The 23211-nt window shown below is 40.4% G+C and overlaps 1 protein-coding gene across 5 annotated transcripts in view; it reads right to left on the bottom strand.

Moving 5' to 3' along the window:
• The window catches only part of XRCC4 (X-ray repair cross complementing 4), a 228933-nt gene that overhangs the window by 127641 nt on the left and 78081 nt on the right, over positions 1-23211 (bottom strand). For 4 of the 5 annotated variants that reach the window (XM_064140092.1, XM_064140093.1, XM_064140094.1 and 1 more), the window contains exons 4-6: positions 17761-17927; positions 8728-8880; positions 7440-7543 (exon numbers count right to left, since the gene is read on the bottom strand). In XM_064140092.1, coding sequence (XP_063996162.1) covers positions 7440-7543; positions 8728-8880; positions 17761-17927 — 424 coding nt within the window. Of the gene's footprint in view, positions 1-6123; positions 6719-7439; positions 7544-8727; positions 8881-17760; positions 17928-23211 lie in introns of those variants that run through there. The other variant, XM_064140096.1, reaches the window with a different exon arrangement.

Genomic DNA, 23211 nt, shown 5'->3' with positions numbered 1-23211 from the left:
GTTCTTTCTTGAAGCAGGTCCAACCTTCCTGGACCCCTTTGTTTCTAAGGGCTATTTCCCAAGGAACTTTCTGAATTAGTTCCTTAAATAAGCTGAAGTCTGCCCTTCGGAAGTCCAGTGTGGAGGTTCTGTTGATGCCCCTCCTGGTTTCTCCATGGATTGAAAACTCTATAATTTCTGTAAATGTGGCAAGAAACACAGACCATAGGATTTTACATAAGCCAACAGACAAGATCATGAGATCCTTCCTACCCTCAAGGAACGGTAACTTCTGATTTTAATGTAAAATGTGACTAAGGAATTCATGGGCAAGAGAATTTGGTCTCAGTTTGTCTGTAGGCAGGGAGTCACACATAACAGCATTATAACTGAAAAGTATAATGAACTGTAAAATAATTTCTTCCACAGCTTATCTTACACTTGCTATATTATCATTCTTGTCTATTGTAGATTTCAGCATACTACAACTTGCCCTGAAGTTTTCTTGTACACAGTAACAAATCAGTAACAGCTGGGTTGTATTCTGGATTGTTCTCATTCAGAAGTGTTCCTGCAGGCTAAAATGACAAAAACTTCCTGTCTTAGTGTGGTGGTATCATGCTGAGCCACCAAGTCACTTGTTGGTTAAGAGCAATACAGGCTGGCAATTTCCAACCTTTTTTTCTTGAAACCAACCAAGCAACCAAAACACAAACATCAAAACAGGCAATTTTGGCAACAGAACATTAAAAGCAGCCCAGACTGGAAAAGATCGTCAAGCTCATGAGCCGAATCATTAACCTAAAGCTGACAAGTCCTTTACTAAACCATATTCCTAAGCACTACATCTACACGACTCAAATACCTCCAAGGAGAGGGGCTCCACCGCTGCCCTCAGCAGCTTGTTCCAATGCTTGATAACCCTTTCAGTAAAGAAATTTTTCTGAATATCCAATCTAAACTCTCTTTGGCACAACTTGAGGCCACTTCTTCTCATTTTGTGACAAGAAGAGACCAACAGCCTCCTCTCTGCAATGTCCTTTTCAGGGAGTTGTAGACAGTGAGAAGGTTTCCCCTCATCCTACTCTTCTCCAGACTAAATAATCTGAGCTCTTTCAACTGGTCCCCAAAAGACTTGCTCTCCAGACCCTTCACCAGCTTTGTTGCCTCTCTCTGGAAATGTTCCAGCAACAAAATGTCCTTCTTGTAATGACAGGCCCAAAATTGAACTCAGTGTTTGAAGTGTGACCTCACCAGTGCCAAGTACAGAGGCATGATCACTTCCCTGTTCATGATGGCCACACTATTCCTGACAGAGGTCAGGATGCTGTTGGCTTTCTTGGCCATCTGAGCACACTGCTGTCTCATGCTCAGATGGCTGGTGACTACAACAGACAGGTTCTTTCCTGCTGGGCAGCTTTCCAGCCACTTTGCCTCAAGCCTATCAGCATTGCCTTGGGTTGTTGTAACCCAAGTGCAGGACCTGGCATTTGGCCTTGTTAAATCTCATACAAGTGACCTCAGCCATGCACTCCAGCCTGGCCAGATCTTTTTGCAAAACCTTCCTATCCTTTACCAGATCAAGACTCCCACCCACTTTAGTGTCAACTGCAAACTTCCTCAGGGTGCATTCAGTCTCCTCTAACCCAGATTATTGATAAAGATGTTAAACATGACTGGCCCAATACTTGTGAGTAGCTGCCAATTGGATTTTATTCCATTCTCCACCACTCTTTGGGACCAGATATCCAGCCACCCTTTCACTCAGCAAAGCATCCACCCATCCAGGCCACGAGCAGCCAGCTACTCCAGGAGGATGCTGTGGCAGACAGTGCAAGGCTTTACTAAAGTCCAGACAAATACCCACAACATTTTCCTTATTCACTAAGTAGGTGACCATGCCATAGAAGATAAGGCTAGTCAAAGAGGACTTGTTCTTCACAAACTTTTATGCTGACCAGGACTGATCATCTGGTTGTCCTGCATGAGAGTACTCAGGATGATTTGTTCCATGACCTTCTCCAGCACTGACATCAAACAGACAGGCCTATAGTTTCCCAGCTTCTCCTTCCAGCCTTTCTCGTAGATGAGTGTGAAGAACTGTAGTGAGAGAACTATAACATTCATTATCCGTTCCAAGCCTGCTCCAGGTGCTTCTCATCTGTGTGCATGTACTGTCACAGGACCTAGTGGTCCAAACTAAAAGCGATGATCCTAAAAATGCTGGATACCAGTCAAGCTAATGAAAGAAACCAGATAATTTATTAAAGAGTTGAAATGCAAGACTACATGAGGAAAACAACAAAGACAGTGCATCAGCAGTTTCAAGTGTGAGGCTGGTTCTGGTGGCTGAGATCGAATCTTAGCAACCCTGAAGTAAAACAAATAACAAAAGAAATGAAAGCAACCTCCGCCTGCTCCCCAAACCCACTCATACTTCCTCATTTATGAAGAAATGCTTAACAGTAGGAGGATTTTCCTTCCTGTCCTCCTTCCAGAGCATAAACTCTCTCAGAAAAGACCTCACAGGCATTTACAAGGACCTTCCATATCATATACAGCTGCTGGTTAAGAATTTATTGAAATCAGGAGTTGTGTGCTCTTTTCGATCTCACGTTCACAATCCTGACTAATGCCAAAGTAATTCTCCCTATGCCCATGGCACGAGGGGCAAAGCTGTTGTAGAGAAAGAGAAGCAGTAATGTAAAGGATGTACCACTAATAATAGATGTACTTCTCATACATATCATTTGCTTTCCTGGTTGCCTTATGATACAATACCTATTAATTCCATTTTAACTTGTTCTTCTCAAGATTAGAGAGAAAAACTACCATGTTTCCGTTGATTTTGGCTTTAAGCTATTAAGCAGAAACTGCTGTCAAAAATGATCATATAGCACTATTTGTAGATATGATTTCAGTGGCCAAACTCTAAATTTTTGGATATACTTTTAGCTTATGGTTTAACTGTTATTGTATTATCCTCTGCATAAAATTCATCTGAAGATGAAAAACAAAGGCAACTGTTTCCTGTGCAGAGGTTGAGCGCCTAGCTGATAGCTTTACTGAACAGTCCTGCATGAGTAAACTCATCTTTGCAATTCAACTGGAAAGGCTGTAATAGTGACAGCCATTGTCAGCACCTTGCATAACAGGTTATGTCCTTCTTTTAAGTTCATGCTTACATGAACAAGATCTTGTCCTTTTATTAAAAACATCCCACTGTGATTTCAACACTGGCAATGATGGACAGAACCCATCGTAACTCACTCCGAACTGCTCCAACAGTTAATTATCTTGTCAGGAATAACATCCCACATTTGTCTTTGTCTAATGTTCAGTTTTAGCCACTTAGGTTCACTAAACATTGTATCTGCTGGACAGAAAGAGCATCTACCATAATATAACTACATGATGGAAAAAAAATAAAGATCCTGATTAGGATTTCATTTACATTATATGCTAATCTCACCATTACTGTAATTTTTATCATCCACAGCTTAATTAAAACTTTTATTCAAATCTTGGTATTCAAGTATGACACAGCACTGCATCAAGGGCTCTAATAATTCATGGACTAAAATCTTGCCCTTTTGTCCTAGTATTTCAAATCTGTTCACTTTCATACTCGGTGTTCATATATATAAAAAATAAATATTTGCATATAACATTTTTAGAAGATTAAGTTTTTACACAAAGTCATTGCTTCTTCAGTAAAATTTTTTGTATCTTCTTTATTTTCTACAGTACCTTTACATTACACTAGTGGTTCCCTATCAGGTGAGGTAGGTAGCACTCTTAAGTTGCAAAGTGATAAGAGGTCAGACAGCAACCAACTGAACTGACCTAGACTAAGACCAAGACAGTTTCCTGCCAGGCTAAGCAGGACACTGTCACAATGCCAGCAAAAATACAGTACAGAGCAGAGAGCAAAAGTTGTCCAAGTATGTGCTAGTCTGAGGATAGCTGAAGTATTTTAGTGAGAGAAATTAGATTATAGGCTGTGAAAAGAAAACAATGGTGATGTCTACTTCACTCATAGGCTTGCTGAGATGTATAAAAACAAGAACACAAGACATAGATAACACAGTTGCAGTGGCTCTCTGTTGCAGCTGGTGTCTGTACCTTTTGTCCCTGGTCTGCTTTCTGTGTAACTAATACTTCTGCTTTCTAACCCCCCTGGCTGATCCTTCAAACTCACCTTGCACGTAAGGCAAACTCTGGGATAAGGTTGAGGGGTGAAAAGGAGGTAGAAGGGTGGTTAGGAGCCTCTCCTGGGGACTCTGATTTCTGGGAGGGGTGTTGTGTTTCTGTATTACCTTTAACTTGTGTATTTCTGTAGACAGCAGTATATATAGTAAATATCTGCTCGAATATCGTGCTAAGCTGTAAATACAAATTTCATTTCTTAATTTCCAGCCAGCTGAGTTTAGTCTGGGTGATTTCATGAGAGTGGGTTGGCGGGTAACACCCAAACCATCACAAAGTAGCTCCTGCCTTTACTAGATGGGTCCACATGGGGAAGATGACAGCAACCTCTGGAGTGCCCAGCTTTAAGCGGCAACGGGAGCTAGGTAAAGCAAAGCTTGAAACACCTGGTTTTCTCAAGTAAGGCACAGCTGTCACAGGACCGTAAATCATGGCACTACACTGTATTAGAATGCATACATTTTGTTTATAGTTGGTGTATCACAAAACAAAATCGTTTTACATACATTATATACATGTTCAATTGCATGTTCCTCAGATACAAGGCCTGACAACTTCCACTCATATTTTGAGATAGATAGGTTGCCTCATGTGGGAATCTATTTATGATGTGTTATGTTGACTCTCAGGTTCCAATTCTGTGATTAAAATGAAGTGCAGAATGATACCTTATGGAAGACAACCTATTAGTTTACTTCATCAGTGAGCTGACAATCTCATAGAAGACATGAGCCCCTAGCTTTCAGCCTCTGGTTTCTGTACCTTTACAAAGACTGGAATTAGCCATTCCTACCCCTTTTCTTGATTTTTTTTTAGTGAGTACTGTTCCATTATTTGCGTCAGACAACACCAGACTGACAGACTCATAACCAAATGCTGCATTTGATTTAATCTTTTTTGGTGAATTTTATCTGCTTTTCTTTTTTTTCAATCTCCTGGGATTTTTTCCAGTGTGCAAAGAATTCTAAAAAAAAAAAAACAAGCCCACCACAACAGTTCCTGGTAGCTACGAAAAATTTGCAGGCAGTTTTTTAAACTCTCCAGTTCAGTACATTCTGACTAATTAGAAAATGTCTAAATTCCACAGCTGGCATGTCACATCTCCATTGGTCGCTAGAATAGAAGTACACCATGACAGGACTACAGTCAGTTTTTCCCCCTAAACACGAATGACTTATTGAACATGGCTGCTCTTTCAATTACTACTATTTTTTTTTTTGTCATTGCAAATTAAGAGCTGTATATATGTTTTAAACTGACTTCAAGACTAGCCCCATTGGCCTTCTGCTTCCTGGTCTGAGATTCTCTGCCTTTAGATGATGTGGCTTTCTTCAGCCATCTTCTGCATTTCCTGACAACCAGCATCAGCTACTCACTTCTTAAAGTTTGGATACACTTAAATACAAATGCATACTTAATATGTGTATATGTGTCCATATACACACCTGCCTTCACTTTCCTTCAAAGCAGTTTTTTAATCACAGCCTCTCTTGATTCAGGACCTCTCTTTCATCTGTACCTACTAAAGCATTCTTAAAAGTCATTTAATTCTCATTGACTCCTACAACTCACAAAATCATATTCCAAATTCAAAAGGAAAATAAATGTAATGTTGAGTTGAGGAAAACTGCAGGTAATTCATATTGTTCAGGTTATTATGCAGGTTATTCATATTATCTTTCAAGTCTTACACTCATTGATGCAGCTATGAGCTTCATTAGCCTCTCATGACACTGAGGCTGAATTATAGGCCTCTTCAGAGACACTGTTTATCTCAGATCTCTTCTTGCCTGTGAAAATCGTAAACTGCACTAAGATCCAGCTCCTGTCTGTGCTTGACTGTTGTGCACACAGGAAAGAGTATCAGCTGACTTAAGTAACACTCTTTGTGCAGGTTCAAGAAAAACTTGAGTGCATTACCCAAAGGATTAAGTTTATAATCTTTATATTATTTGCAAATTTTGCAGTTGAAAGATCTCTAGTCAGAGTCAAAGTCCTGAGTGTTTTATCCTTCAAAAATCAACAGAAAGCACACATTTGTTTACAACACAAATAAAAAATCTGATTAGTCCATGCAGTCACAGACTCATGATTGTCTAGTAGGGCAGTGGGAGTTGGTTTTAATTTCTGAATACATAAATCTGTCTTGAAATTCCCACTGAGATAAATTAAAGCCTACTGAATTGAGCAAAAGAATCAACCTCTTCCATTTCCCTTGTCTTTTAACCAAGTATAAAAGTTTTCCTCCTCACTGATTACAGGCAGCTCAGACCTTCTAACTAATTGAATACTACTTGGAAGCTGAGATGTCCAAAGAGCAAAGTACAATAGCAAATAATTTATTTTCATAATTGTAGCTTTCTACATTTGTCTGAAGCTCTGCCTACTTTGTATTACATTAGAAAGTCCTCAGCAAACATGCTGATGAGTTACAAAGATGAATACCACTGGTATTAGGGTCTTGAACTCTTCTGTTTCTCAGTATGTGCAGTATGCAGCTGTACTAAGCTGCTGTCTTGATTACCTTTACCTATGGTAGAAATGGAAAGCTCAAGTGAGAGAATCTATTGTAAATTTTGCAAACCTGAAGAGAATTTGTAACCTACATGGCAAGTGTCTATATTGACAAAGTAGTCACTTTGTCAAAAATTCTGTGATTGGCAGTTTAAATATGTTGTACTGCAGCATGGGCAACTCTTGTATCTCACACATTTTACAAGTCTCTAATCCTGGAAAAACTAGTCAATTTAAGTTTCATGAGCACTTTTCATGAGGCCAAAAATTCACTGACAAAGTCAATTCTGCTATGAATACATTTTTGTTCTATTTATGCATATAGATTTTTTTATAGCCATTAAACCTTCTCTCTTTTCCCTTTTTAAACACGAGTGAAACTGTCAGGAACTACATTTTAACAATTGCTGCATACACATCATGATTCTTAGAATTTAAAATGGAATTGTTGATGGTTCAGATATTGTTAGACTGTCATTAGCTTTGCAAAGTATGTAATTTGTCATTTTGGATGAAGTGACAGTACCTTCACTTGTGCAACATGCTTTTAAACTTCCTCTTTCTATTTTGAAAATGCCAGTATTATATTCTGCTTTGAGAGAGATATTTTTAATACTTGCAGGTTGGCCTGTCACAGAGCAATCTGTCAGGTGGTATTTTGTCTTCATTAAGGTTTATTCACATAAAGTGATTGGCCTGTCTGTGATACTCCCCAAAGACAATACATTCTGTCTTACCTGATGGTAATGAGGCCCGCGTTAAATTCTCACTTTCCTCATCAGTACTGCCATCATAGTCATTTTCTCTCCCTGTAGCCATCTGAGTGGTACCTTTATTATCCCTAGGAAAAAAGAAACAAAACAAAACAAAACAAAAAACCCATAACAATCACATCTTTGCTGTCTATTATTTCTTTAAAGGATTTGTATTATTTTCTGCATTGTATTAGAAGTAATGGAAGAACACACAAGTCAATATTAACTCCCTAAGTTGAACAGCTCAGCATAATAATATACAAGGGTGGGCAATAAAAGCTAAGTTGATATAAAAAAGCAGCACAAATACAATAGATTAAGGTTTATTATAGCATTTCTATGATTCATCTTCTCTGGATATTTTTTATATGAAAAGTGCACTAAAACATTTACATTTTGATTTTTATTTCCTTTCAACCTTGATTATTATTTTTTTAAAAATTAATTTATTTTCTTTATTAATTAGTATGTTTGGGTCTTTCCAAAATTACGTTTTTATCAGTCTGGAGTAAAAGGAAGGAAACATAGCCAGTAAATGCTTAGCATCAGCTTTAAATGGCACAAAGAACATGAAATTCCTACTATTTATTGCAGTGTTCAACTCTTGTTTAACATGGAGACAATCACTTTCAAGTTTGTACTGTTGCTAGAATATATTTTTTCAGGTCTTATTGTGGTAGCTCAAATCTGATTTCAGAAGCACCTGCTTTCCACATAGACATCTAAACAAATACTTGACTTTCAGGAGCATCTGGTATTTCCTGATTCCCAGTGAGACACCCATGGCCAGACTTTCAATTTCGAAAGGAAATAAAGGACAAAAGTATCACAGTATCATCAAGGTTGAAAGAGACCTCATAGATCATCAAGTCCAACCCTCCACCACAGAGCTCAAGGCTAGACCATGGCACCAAGTGCCACGTCCAATTTTGCCTTGAACAGCTCCAGGGACGGCAACTCCACCACCTCCCCGGGCAGCCCATTCCAGTGTCCAATGACTCTCTCAGTGAAGAACTTCCAAGCAATTCACCACTACAGAAAAGGGAGACATATTCTGATTGGAAAAAATCAACTGAAGACATAAAAAAGAAGAGGACAGATACAGTCAGCACTTAGTTCTTGGCTACCACATCCAAAAGAATATGCTGCTAGCTGCAGTGATCCCAGGAAGAACTGTCATTCACTCTTAGAGCCAAAGAAATGTAAAGTAGACTGGACTAAAATGTGCATCAGTTATGATCCCAAGCAACTCAGGAAAGTTAAGAAATACCTTGTACATTTGGCTTCTGCTGCAGATTCTTTAGCTTCACTCAGTAACTTCTGTAAGTTTCTTATCTTTGCTTTCTTTTCATTCAGCACCAAAACAAAGCGGCCATAAAGATCTGCCTCTAGTTCCTCTTTAGCTTCAACACATTTTTCCAGCCTACAAATGTAAAATTCACCATTACAGTATTTTTTCTTAAAATTTTGTGTTTCCTGGAAGAAAATGCAGTAGTCAGGCCAGTCTTCCTATTGTCTGAACCCCTACATCACACCATGCAAGACTAGTCCAGCATCTCACGTCTGAAAGATGACAGAAAAAAATCTTGGTTATTTTTTCTTTGGTTGTTTATTTTTCCCCACAGAAATTGCAATTAACTTTGCTCCCAAAAGAAGAAAGTTTACAAGGCGAAAAATTTCTCTTTATTCTTTATGGTCAGTTTTTGCACACAGGCATCTAAGACAACGAAAACTTAAATAGGTGAGTGTTCTTTAGTTTCAATGCTGAATCCACCACAGTGGACATAGCTTAGCAGCCTACATGAAATGGCGTTACAAACAGGTACAGGGAAGCTCAACAGGTGCCAGATCTCAACTATGCATGCTGACATGAAATATATTTGAACAGGCAAGAAAAAAAAAAAAAAAAATCAGCAACTCCATTCCAACATGGCCTGAGGTAACCAGCAAACACTGCCTAGCCAGAACAGCTGCCAAATGCCTTGCTTGTCAGGACTCCCGAGACATGTGGGTGATGCCAACCTTTGCCTGTCTATCTTCCATCAACAGTCTTGAACATCTTGTTCTGGTGAGCTGGCAAGATGCAGAAACCAATTCCTGGCAAAAGCTCAACTGGACATTGCAGCAACACCTGATGGCAACTGTAATCCCTTACAGGCATGCAGACAGATACAATGCTAACAACTCCAGTGCTGTGGACCTCACTTGACGTTTCACAGACAGAGCTGAGATAGTGGTACACTTGGAGCCACCACTATTTTACTCCCACTTAACCAATTACAATTACTTGGCAGAGGACTAAACACAGAAAAAGCTCTTGATAAATGTCTTCAGAGTAAATTATTCTTCAGATTTTTAAAGGCTTAATGTGCATCCATATGTAGGTCAATGGCAATAGAACTGTGCACATTGGAAATATAAAATTGAAAATATAAATGTGTACTATCTCCTATGCAAAGCAAAACTGGAATATATTGAGCACATGAGAACAGTAATTGATGGCATTCAAAGAAAATGTAACTCCATGTTTACTTCTTGTATTTCATAACATTGTAGTCCTTCAGTTTAATCATAGCATTTAAATAACTATATTCATAATAAGCAAACACATTATTGATTGTTTAAACCAACATTCTTTTCACCAACCTGTGCAAGGCTGGTAAAATAGTTGTTATTAAGCCCACACATATAACTGATTTTAGAAAATATATTATACAGTAAGAAAATTCAACAGATTTCTTACATAATTACCGACCATTTTGTTCATAGATTAAAACCACATATGATGTAAGACGAAAAACAAAAATAACTTAATGAAGTATCAAGTCTAGTGTGCAATGCTTTAGGGATATGCTTGATAGTTGATAAATAATTCATCTAATTTAAATGCAAATAGCAGAACATCATTACCATATAGATCGGTTCAATAATTCCTAAATGAAAAATCATATGTACTAATCAACTACCAGGAGACTTTCCACCTACCAGGAGAAGTTAACTATTTAGGGAGGGGACAAACAGACAACTCATATCATAGAATCATATCATATCATAGAATCAACCAGGTTGGAAGAGACCTCCAAGATCATCGAGTCCAACCTATCACCCAGCCCTAGCCAGTCAACTAGACCATGGCACTGAGTGCCTCATCCAGTCTTTTCTTGAAGACCCCCAGGGACGGTGCCTCCACCACCTCCCTGGGCAGCCCATTCCAATGGGAAATCACTCTCTCTGTGAAGAACTTCTTCCTAACATCCAGTCTATACCTACCCTGGCACAACTTGAGACTGTGTCCCCTTGTTCTATTGCTGGTTACCTGGGAGAAGAGGCCACCCCCCACCTGGCTACAATGCCCCTTCAGGTAGTTGTAGACAGTAATAAGATCACCCCTGAGCCTCCTCTTCTCCAGGGTAAACAGGCCCAGCTCCCTCAACCTCTCCTCATAGGATTTGTGTTCCAGGCCCCTCACCAGCTTTGTTGCCCTTCTCTGGACATGCTCCAGCACCTCAACATCTTTCTTGAATTGAGGGGCCCAGAACTGGACACAGTACTCAAGGTGTGGCCTGACCAGTGCTGAGTACAGGGGAAGAATAACCTCCCTTGTCCTACTGGCCACACTGTTCCTGATGCAGGCCAGGATGCCATTGGCTCTCTTGGCCACCTGGGCACACTGCTGGCTCATCTTCAGCCTACTCTCTACCAGCACCCCCAGGTCCCTTTCCTCCTGGCTGCTCTCCAGCCACTCTGGCCCCAGCCTGTAGCACTGCTTGGGATTATTGTGGCCGAAGTGCAGAACCCTGCACTTGGCCTTGTTAAATCTCATCCCATTGGCCTCTGCCCACCCATCCAGCCTGTCCAGGTCCCTCTGCAGGGCTCTCCTACCTTCCAACAGATCAACACCTGCTCCTAGCTTGGGGTCATCTGCAAACTTACTGATGCTGGACTCAATGCCCTCGTCCAGATCATCAATAAAGATATTGAACAGGACTGGGCCCAGCACTGATCCTTGGGGAACACCACTTGTGACTGGCTGCCAACTGGATGTGGCACCATTCACCACCACTCTCTGAGCTCTGCCATCCAGCCAGTTCTTGATCCAGCACAGAGTGAATCTGTCCAAACCATGATCTGCCAGCTTGGCTAGGAGCTTCTTGTGGCAGACAGTGTCAAAGGCTTTGCTGAAGTCCAAGTAGACTACATCCACAGCCTTCCCCACATTCACCAGGCGGGTAACCTGATCATAAAAGGAGATCAGGTTGGTGAGGCAGGACCTGCCCTTCCTAAACCCATGCTGGCTGGGCCTGATCCCTTGGCTATCCTGTAGGTGCTTTGTGATGGCACCCAAGATGACCTGTTCCATCACCTTGCCTGGCACTGAGGTCAGGCTCACAGGTCTGTAGTTTTCTGGCTCCTCCTTACGACCCTTCTTGTGGATGGGAATCACATTGGCCAGCTTCCAGTCTTCAGGGACCTCTCCAGTGAGCCAGGACTGCTGATAAATGATGGAGAGTGGCTTGGCCAGCTCAGCTGCCAGCTCTCTCAGCACCCTAGGGTGGATCCCATCCGGTCCCATGGACTTGTGAGGATCCAAATGACGCAGCAGGTCCCTTACTGCTTCCTCATGGATTAGAGGGGGACTGTACTGATCCCTGACTCCATCCACCACTTCAGGAGTCCATCTGTCCTGGAGACAACCTGTCCCACTAGTGAAGATTGAGGCAAAGAAGGTGTTAAGCACCTCTGCCTTTTCCTCATCCTTTGTCACTATGTTCCCCTCTCTATCTAGTAAGGACTGGAGGTTGTCCTTGGCCCTTCTCTTGCCATTCATATATTTAAAGAAACACTTTTTATTTTCCTTCACAGCCGTGGCCAGCCTGAGCTCCAAGTGGGCTTTTGCCTCTCTCATTTTTCCTCTACAAGACCTAGCAACCTCCTTGAACTTCTCCTGGGACACCTCCCCTCTCTCCCAAAGGTGATACACTCTCTTTTTAATCTTTAATTCCTTCAGCAGCTCCCTGCCCATCCAGCCTGGCTGCCTCCCTCGTCGGCTCATCTTCCAGCTCAGTGGCACTGCCTGCTCCTGTGCCTTCAGGAGTTCTTTCTTGAAGTAGGTCCAACCTTCCTGGAGCCCTTTGTTTCTAAGGGCTATTTCCCAAGGAACTTTCTGAATTAGTTCCTTAAATAAGCTGAAGTCTGCCCTTCGGAAGTCCAGTGTGGAGGTTCTGTTGATGCCCCTCCTGGTTTCTCCATGGATTGAAAACTCTATAATTTCATGGTCACTGGACCCCAGGCAGCCTCCAACCACCACATCCCCTACCAGCCCCTCTCTACTTGTGAGCAGCAGGTCAAGCAGGGCTGCCCCCCTGGTAGGCTCACATAACAGCTGGGATAGGAAGTTGTCTTCCACACATTGCAGAAACCTTCTAGACTGCTTCTTCTCTGCAGTGTTTAAGTCCCAGCAGATGTCTGGTAGGTTAAAGTCGCCCACCAGAACAAGGGCAGGTGATCTTGAGGCAGCCTCCAGTTGCTTAAAGAGTAATAAATCAACCTCTCCTTCCTGGTTGGGTGGTCTGTAACAGACTCCAACCAGGATATCAGCCTTGTTGGCCTTCGCCTTAAGTCTCACCCATAATGACTCAACTTGAACATCTTTGATTTCTACCTCCATGACATCCAGAGCATCCCTAATATACAGAGCCACTCCCCCGCCCTTTCTCCCTTGCCTGTCTCTCCTGAAGAGTCTGTAGCCATTGATTATAGCACACCAATCATGTGAGCCATCCCACCACGTTTCAGTGATGGCGACAATATCATAGTTTTCCTCCAGCACCAGAGCTTCCAGCTCCTCTTGTTTGTGACCCATACTGCATGCATTAGTGTACATGCACTTCAGCTGGGCTGCTTTTACTCCTAGCTCTAGCCTACCATCCTCAGTTCCCTTTGATTTATCTCTGGTGCTGTCATGTTTAACCCCCTCCCCCTTCCATTCTAGTTTAAAGCCCTCTCAACAAGCCCAGCCAGCTTGTGTGCCAGGGTCCTTTTCCCCTTCTGTGATAGTTGTGTCCCATCTGCTGATTGCAGACCTGTGGCAAGATGAAGTTCCCCAATATCAAAGAATTCAAAGTTATGTTGGATGCACCAACCTCTGAGCCACTTGTTCATCAAATAAACTCTAATACTCTAATATAGTTTCCATAAATGTCTTGACCAGCTAATGAAATAAGAAAGGCAAGCACAGAAGATGCCTTTCACTTATCTAGTAGGAGTCACTAAGAAAAAATAAAATGCTTGAAACTGATTGTGTCTGCATAAATAAAGGGGAAAAAACAGATTTAGTGTAAAATATGGTAACGTTAACTCTGTCAAATCCTGTATGAGCATTCCCGCTCCCAAACATGAAACACTAACTAAAGAAAGTGCTTACAACTGTGCATTTCCCTTCCTTTGCGTCAGACAAATTGAGATTGGTTCAAACAGTTACATTGAGACATTCTGCTGACTTGGCCATGAAGGTGTCATATCTTGTAACTTCAGTGAGGCCCTGAATCCTGTTAAGATATTCACTGATGAAGCTCCATGTAACTGTAAACTCTCAGTGAAGTAAAGTTGATATTGCCTGGACATTAAGCAGCACGATATAGACCTATTGCAAGGTTAGCCAATTTCTCCAGCCTCTAGAGCAGAATATTAGCATTTTGAAATATACATACTGACTCTACACATAAATTAGAATATTAACTCTTCCCTGCAGGCAAAATTCAATTAGTGTTATACCACCAGTTAATGTTATATGATTGTTCTCATTTGCATGGACACTTTATTTTATCTTTCTTTCCTGTTGTGTAAAAGTAATTCATATATAAATACATTCTTCACACACAGCACTTACTTGGCATAACATTTAATCAGTGTAAAATAATACTACATTAATGCTGCAGTTACAAGTTACGAGCCTTTTAAAACATGCTGTTACAGGGTTTATGGTGACACTTGAAACAGTGAAAAGCCAGAGTCCTCCACTGCTTGGGAAGAGAGATGCATTAATAATGCAGAACATATGCATGAATGGGGTGGCTCTGGCTGTTAACTCTGCACAGCCTTTAGGACTCACTCAGGTATGCATTACCTGAATTACATGCCCACTAAGCAAAGCTGGCTGGGATTTATTCCAATACCTCATTGGTTACAAATACACACCTTAACTGCAATTCATCACATGCTTGCGCCTGTATGTGATTTGTCTCACTGAAAAACCATCTCTCCAGGACAAAGAAAGAAGCTGCTCATGTCAAAGACAACTTTCAAGTACAACGAAAATAAATGGAAGTTAATGGCTAGAGAGATGCAAGACTTATTCGCACATGCTTTCCAGATTCTACATTCTTAGATCTCTCTCTAAGTGCAATGCTTTTAACACGCCAGACAAGCCCAGGTTGAGAGCCATGAAAAAGCTTGCACAGCCTAGTGACAGCAGCTAGTATTGGCAGTGGTTGTGATCAGTAATTGAGAAAACAAGATAACCGTCTGGTTCCTACGTGCTGCCTAAATAAAGAGCAGTCACACAGGCTCACAGAAGTTAACATCAACTATGCAAATTATTGGCATTTATATATTTTACAAACTACACTACCAGAAAGAAAAAAATCAAGATCTCTGATATCAATCCTTGTCCTCAGTGTCCTATTACTGGTCTTACGGCATCACTCTATTACATTTCAGATTCAACATTCCCCCAGCACTGCCAATGGTATTGAATCCTGATGAGCTAACATTGAAGAGTCAATTTCAAGTACTAAACAACCGAGCCTGCATTTTTATAAGCTGCTTGTGGTTTAAAAATTCTGTCACTAGAGTTAACCACAACATCAATTAGCTGCTTTTTGATTTTGCCTTCTCTATACTGATTTTAGATGTTTGGCACATAATGTGTACCACACCCAAATCAGAAATTTACTTATGTTTTGGTGGCCAATTAATTATTTTTTTTACAGATTATTATTACTCTGTATTTACCATTTTAATGATGTATAGGAAAAAACAAAAGTTCTTCTGCTCTTTTAACTTATGCATCCCCAAGCTGTGCAGACACACTTTGAGATACCAACTTGAAACATTTTCAGAATTTCTTGAAAAATTCCATAGGCTCTTTATTTAGAACTTGCCAGATAGGTCTAATGTTGTGTTTTTAGATCAAGTATTGAACAGCCTAGCTAGCCAGAAACTCTCACAGTGATGTCACCTATGCATGGGTCACTTTGCAAAACCAAAGAAATGTTCAGACAGGTAAAATCCTACACTTAGGTTAACACAATTAGCAAGACAATGAAAATTAAGGGAGTTGCAGCTCCAGCTAGAAACATTAAACTCCTCAGATGCCACACAGCTTAGACTGGAGTGAATAATTTATCAATTTAGTCATTATAAGGATTTCTCTTCAAAGAGTTTTTTGCCTGTTCCTGCCTTTTGTCTTTACATGAATCTAGTTTGCAGAAGAAAGCAGCAGGAGACATTTCCATACCTGGCACAGGGTTGCCAGCAGTAAGCTGTTTACGGCTGAGCAGATTCTCTCGGTTGCCAGCAGCATATCAGGGCTGCTCTTTAGTCTTTTGATTGCTCACTAGGCACATTAGCCTTCTGAATGAAATCTGATTACCGTTTTGCAGACTAAATGGGAAGCAGAACAAGTCTAACCTCAAGAGCTACGGGACAAAGCTGATAGGCAGAGTTCACAAAACTTTCATGTTGAGTGGGGAAATGGGATGATTTAATTATTCCATCTACTGCCCTACACTTAAACTGAACAAACATAGCTCTTGGAAGCCTGAGTGCTATGTTTTAATTCTAATGATGTCATGAAGACAGATATTTTTAAGCAAAAGAAACTAAAGGAGCTGCAATTCTGGAGCTGATATACCTTAGTTACATGTGAAGAGAGAGCACATTTCTCCACATTGCATGTTTTTAAGTTTGACATTTTAATGCTTAGCTCAGCGAACAACACAGAACACGAAGCCTAAAATCATACCTACTTAAAGACAGGCAAAGCTTTTGTTCAGATCCAAGGCACTCACACCATTAGGTCTAGCATTTAAAGCCAGAACAGCAGAGAGACAAGTGAGCTAGACTAGCCTGTGCCAGAAAAATAATTAAAACCCCCAAATCGAATGACCAAGGCTGTTTGAGCAAACCCTAATTTTATTCTGTTATTTGGCAGATACAGCCAAAATCTGATGACCACAGCACTTACAGGATTTATGTTGAAAAACCATATTTCAGATGCGCAAGCTACAAACACAGAAAAGAAAATCACCGGCTTTTGAAGCTTGAATACATTGCTTCCGAGAGCAAAGGATGCCAGTCAGCTGTGACTTTTTTTTTCTTCGGGGCTACCCTTTAGGAGTGCCACACCACCATGGAAATTGATACAGGCACTAATGCCTATTACACATCAGCGTGTAATGCAGCACAGCACACTGGTTATACAATACTCTATTGTTCAATAAACTGTTAAGCAGTAAAACACTACTTAGGAAGGCCATACGCTTGTCAGGGAGATTGTCAAGAGAAAATGTTACTCATTTTAATGAGAGGGAAACAAAACTAGCTCCTCCCAAATGTTAGCTCTTTTTCAAAGTAAATTAATGCCAATTAGCTACATGCTTTCATTAATCTTCCTAAATGTGCTTCTTCTGATAAAGCTACAGGAAAACACGATAGATCTCTTGCGTGTGTGAATTGAACGTTAACTGAAACAAGCATAGATTACTTCATCACAGAGTGCAGTGGAAGACAATGGCAATCATAAATGCAATGGCAATCGTAAAAATCTCTTGCAAAATAATGGTAACTTTTCCTGTAACAATACAATTGTTTCATAATTCTGGCTGCTCTGACACAGAAAACAGATTAAAGAAAGGCAGCTGATTTCCTGCTCACAAATGTAAATTATTTAAACTGCCAGTAATAAGAAGGAAATAAAGGAAAAGACTTCCTGAAGAAAGGGAGAGAAATCCACATAAAAGAGATTCTCTTTTTCTCTTTTTTTTTTTTTTTTCCTTCTATTTTGTAAAGGTAAAACCAGCTTTAATGACAAAGTCTGCAATACTGGTTCTATCTTTCACAATAGGAAGAAGATCCATAATCACATGGGTTCAGTCTGGCTCAAAACACTTGTCAGGCAGAGCTAAATGTGTGTGCTCCTTCTGTATACAACTTCACAAGTACTGCACTGACAGTAAAGCCTGCACTGACAAGTTATTGTGAGTTTCTCAAGTATCACCTGTGGAGATACTTTTAAACGTACCGCTTCTCCACATCGCTCCACTCATTCAAAAGCCTTTCATTTTCTTTTTGCAGATGCTCATTTTTTGCCTGTAATCTCCCCAGGCGGTCCAGACAGTAGCTAAGCAGTTCCTTAATCACTTCTGCTGCACTTGAAACTTTCTGTAGCTTCAGAGATCCAAGCCTAAACTAGGACACAAGGAGAGAATGAGTTACTTAATTTGTATTAGAAAGATCACAAAACCTTATGTCAATAAACTTGAATACATAGTAACCAGTCTTCTAGGCCAGAGTGATGTAAAAATTCATCACAAGAATAATTGTAGAATACATGGAATCACACACATGACTTATTTATGCAGCTAACATGTCTTAGTGGCCACGTGTCACTCAATAGGCACAGGAGGTAAGCATGGATATACTATGTAATGGGCAAGAAAAGAGATCCCACACAGCAAGTAGAACATGATACAGCAACAACATGCTCTTGTACAGATCAGAGGTCAGTCGTATAAAGGTGCTACAAAAGGCATTTTTGATGTGTTGCACCTAACAGTAACACTAATATGTTCTTGCCATCTGCGCAATTCTGATACCCCTTCACGACACAAACAACAGCTTAAATTACCTTTGATTTAAAGTAGCATTACAAATGTCTCTTTATAATGCTTGCATGCAGCTGATGGAAAAAAAATAGTCCACAAGTTTTCCTCTTCAGGTTTCAGACAGCAAGTTCTTAAAAATAAATGAAGTCCTTCAATTAAGTAACTCAATTAGATTAAAGGATATGATCTGTAATGAATACTTGCATTTCTTCAGCAATGAGGATGTTACAACAGGAAATACAAGAGGTCTGCATAGATTTGTTCTGCCTGGCCTGGCAAAAACAGCAGAAAACTGTTGCTTGACATTAAAGGAAGAAGAGCTCAGCCATACATACCAAACAGCAGCTCAGCCATACCTATCAAACCGCATGAATTAAACTACAATTGTGCAAAGCTGGATGAAGATACAATGTGACAGCTTGATGCAATTTAAGAATGTTATTAAAGCTGCTTGCAAAGGATCACACACATTATCTGTAAAGGATTACCTCTCCTGGGGGAGGGGTCTTGAGCCTGACCCCAGGTGGTTCTGACCCCTCCCCTGGGGATGAGTCTGAACACTATCAGATGTGGTGGTTAGCCCACTCCCACTTCCTGCCTAAGATCCATAAAAGCAGGGGGACATCCTGTTTTCTCTCTCTCTCACCCTGCCTCCTGCTTGCTGGCAACACCGTTCTCCTGCTGCTCTTTGCTTTACCACATGGCCATAACCCACGAGGCAGACAAACCATTGCCATCAAATCTGGTTGTATTTGCATATTTTCCATCTTGTTTTCCCTTCCCTATACCTTTGTAACTTCCCTACACCTTTGTAACGTTCCTACCTCAGAACCCTTTTATTTATTGTTAATCTTTTCTTCTTTTAGCTTCCAAATTGGAATGAGATTATTTATTTGGGTGTGCTTACCTTTTGTCTCTGATTCCTTTCCTTTGGGAAAGAAGGGGGGGAAAGGGAAGGACATCCTATAAATTGTTATTGGTTCTATCAACTATATTTGAGTCTCTGGGAAATTTAAATTAGAACCGAGACATTATCTCGAGACAGCAAACCTCACTAATTAGAGTAAAGACCTCACTTTGGTGCTCTGGGGTGAGCAGAAGGTGGAGAATCTGAACTACTGTGATGGTTTGTGTGTTCCCCGCCCCCCCACACTTTAGAAATACCCAACTAGACTCAGCCAGGCTCTGGGAATAATAATGAAGCTATTTATTTACAGCTAGCACAATATACAAGCAGATATTTACAATATATACAGTTATAGACCGAAATATGCAAGATAAAAGGTAATACAGAAACACAACTCCCCTCCCAGAAACCTGAGTCCCCAGGAGGGGCTCTCAACCACCCCTGCACTGTCCCCCTGACCCTCTCAACCTCCCCAGTCCCAAGGAAGAACAGAGGTTCAGCCAAGAGGTTAAGAAGCAAAGATGAGTGGCAGGTGACGTTAGGGAGACGCAGCTCAGCCAGCAACCAGAGCAAGAGTGCCACAAAATGGCGAGAGTGTTATCTAATGTTTTGCTTTCTTCTTCAGCAAGACTCTGAGAGGAGCAGACATCACCATTGTTTTCCTTTCACAGCCTGTGATCTAGTTCTTATCACCAAAACATTCTAGCTAGCTTCAAACTAGCACAACTACCTTAAGGTCACTTCAGCACCTGACAGACTGCAGAAGACACAGGGCCTTGTCTGATGCCTCTCCCCATCTAGAAGCACCACTGTTTGCCTGGCTTGACGAAAAAATAGCAAAAAAAGTAGACTGAGTTGGATCACACAATCCAGACTTTGGCCAGTTTAAACTACAGCAGAAGCAGATCTTTCAGGAAACGGGCATCAAAATGACTTAGCTTTAAGGGGAAATGCCTGTAGAAACATTGAGCAGGTCAGGGTAATGGAGACAGAAGGGGCATTCTCTCACATCTTGTAATTATGAAAAGGACTGAAATGATTGTTGTGGCATTTCCTTATGAAGAGAAATATCACTCTTCTTTTCAACTTGAATACATGGCTGTAACATCTTAAACCAATATTAAATGTTACTTGTTATACGCTAGGGAAGAGTTCAGTCTGAGCCATGGTGTCTCACCTATTAAAAACAGAAATGCCATTTAATTACTTTTTCTACTCCTTTTAGTTCACTTTGCGAAGGCATGGGAAGTAACTAACTAAAAGACATTAGTGAAAAAAAAAAAAAAGTAGGGTCTGTTAACACTTTTTAAAAAGTGAAGTTTATTACTACTGTGCACATGGTTTTGCTGAAGAAGGGCTTGTAAAAATTGCTCATAAAGACTTCTAAGGCATTATTTGAAACAAATAACAGTCCCTTGACTTATATACTTTGTCTGTGCAAGTCTCTGCAACAATACATGACACCATTACAAGTTGATTCCCCACAAGTAATTTACCAGAAAATGTGGCAAACCCAAAGGTTTCATTTCACTTTAGCCACCAAGCCTTTTTCCAAGTTCACACATCTTGTCTCTGCTATGTTGTTTTCCTTTAGCTTACATAAATGTGGTGGCTGTAGATGAAAAGATGCATTTAATTTAATTTTGGAAATTAGATTACATTATCATGTATTCCCTGGGTACCACACTTGCTGTTTGACAGCCTTAACAAAGATGGACATACGTGTAAAGGAAACTGTTTTTCATCACTTGCAAGCCACCATCATACTATATGGATAAAGAATACATGCCATGCTTGAATACTAGATGCAGAGATAGAGAACAGCAGCACAGATAAACAGCAATGCAATTTTCTACCATGGAGGAAACAGCAAGAAGAGTACATCTTCTTGTCTTATGCTTGTAATATAATCAGCTAAGATAAGGTATAGGCAAATACGTTTAATGAGGACAGATAAGCATAGTCCAAGTTACATTTTACTTAGAACAAAAGCATAAAATATGAATAATCATAAAAGAGGTTAAAGTCAATAACAGTATATTTCAGCTGAAAGCCTGCTTCCACTCAAAATACAGATTGTGCCAAACACAAAGCAGACATTTCAAAAGCAACTGTAATTATAAACAAACACCAGTTCAGTCCCTTACTTAAACATATTACATAAACCCACACTGCTAGTGCAACGTGGAGTTTTGAAACTAGCAAATCTATCCTCATCATCACAGACCTCTGCCATGAAAGGATTTATGAGTATCTGTAGGGAAAAAACATCTTTTTGGTTTAGTGTTTTTTTTTTCCCTCTCACAAAAGTTGATACATTGAAAGAAATCAAACCCCGCATGTGGGCATGCTTCATTTTTTGATGAACTCTCAAAAGGGAGAAGGAGAAAGGTCACACTGCAAAGAGCAGAGCAAGAAACACATGTCAGCATGATGAGCCACTTCTAACACGTAAGCCAACAGAGAGGAGGTGCTAGGCAGATTTGGCACAGTGCTGCAGTGACACAAAGAATTGGATTGCCTATCTTTCTTAAAAGTTTTTATTTCAGTCTTTATATACAGAATTGGACTATTGCATGTTTTCTTATGTTGGGCTCCACTGTACTGCTTTTCTATATGTCTTTACAGTGTGATCTGCAGACTATATCTAGGAGGCTCAGAAAAGGTACTCAGATCACCAGAAGGCTTTCACATATCAGCTGGAAACAAAGTAAAAAAAAATAAAAACCTTAAGGATTCTGCAAACCAAATATTCTGTATTTTTCCTCCCCCACCATAGTTTTCCAATTTAGGATAGTTGTAAGAGTGAATTTTCTGGGTTACACTGCAGCTATTTCCAGCACCTCAGAGCAGAAAAAAACATTGGATGTTTAGATATAGCCCTAATTAAGCTAAATGCAATGTGATACTGGTTATACAGTTTTCGTTTACCTCCTTCACAGCAAACATTGCAAGAAGCATAGCAAACCCTCTTAGACTTCTTCAACATGAAATTATTTGTTACAAGCTATTGCACTGCCTATTCAGCAAACAGAAACGTTAGCACTAACAATAGTAACATTGTTATCTGAGCTAATTACAACTAACTGACATTCACCCTCAGTAAGAAGCCCAGTGCTGAGAGACTGATAAGCCATAAATGCAGCCAGAGTCATTTCCAAAGCATTGAGGCAAAGCATCAGCCATTTGTAAGAAAGATAAAGAAAAATATATCTCAAGATAGTTTTGCTCTGGAATCCTGCTGGCATCCCAAATTCAAAAGAAGACTGCTAATAGAGCAGGTGCACAAAATAGCACCATTTTAGATCCAAGGATTCTGACTTTGGGACAGATGTGCCATTTGCAGCATTTAATTAAGACAGAAGTCTATTAAACATTTTAGGGTGAAAAAAGAATTTAAAAAGCAGGCATTAGTTCTACTTATTACTTACTTTCTGCTTGCAACTAAACCAAGAAACAGCCCAGTTACTCGTCCTTCATCTTCTAATTGTGTCTAGTTCTGGGCCCCTCGGTTCAAGAAGGACCAGGAAACTGCTTGTAACAGTCTAGTGCAGAGCCACAAAAATTATTAAGGGAGAGGAACACCTTCCTCATGAGGAGAGACTGAGGGAGCTGGGGCTCTTTAGTTTGGAGGAGACTGAGAGATGATCTCATTAATGTTTGTAAATATGTAAAGGGTGAGCGCCAAGAGGATGGAGCCAGGCCCTTCTTGGTGATGCCCAATGACAGGACAAGGGACAAAGGGTGGAAGTTGAGACATAGGAAGTTCCCTGGAAACAGGAGGATTTTTTTTCCCTGTGAGGGTTATGGAACACTGGAACAGGCTGCCTAGGGGATAGTGGAGTCTCTCTCTCTCTGGAGATATTCAAAAGCTGTCTAGATGTGTTCCTGTGTGATCTGGTATAGGTGATCCTCTTCTGGTAGTGGGGTTGAACTAGATGATCTTTTAAGGTCCTTTCCA

This window comes from Pogoniulus pusillus, chromosome Z (assembly GCF_015220805.1).
Source record: "Pogoniulus pusillus isolate bPogPus1 chromosome Z, bPogPus1.pri, whole genome shotgun sequence".
Classification (NCBI taxonomy): Eukaryota; Metazoa; Chordata; class Aves; order Piciformes; family Lybiidae; genus Pogoniulus; species Pogoniulus pusillus.
This window is presented reverse-complemented; position numbering and strand designations above follow the sequence as displayed.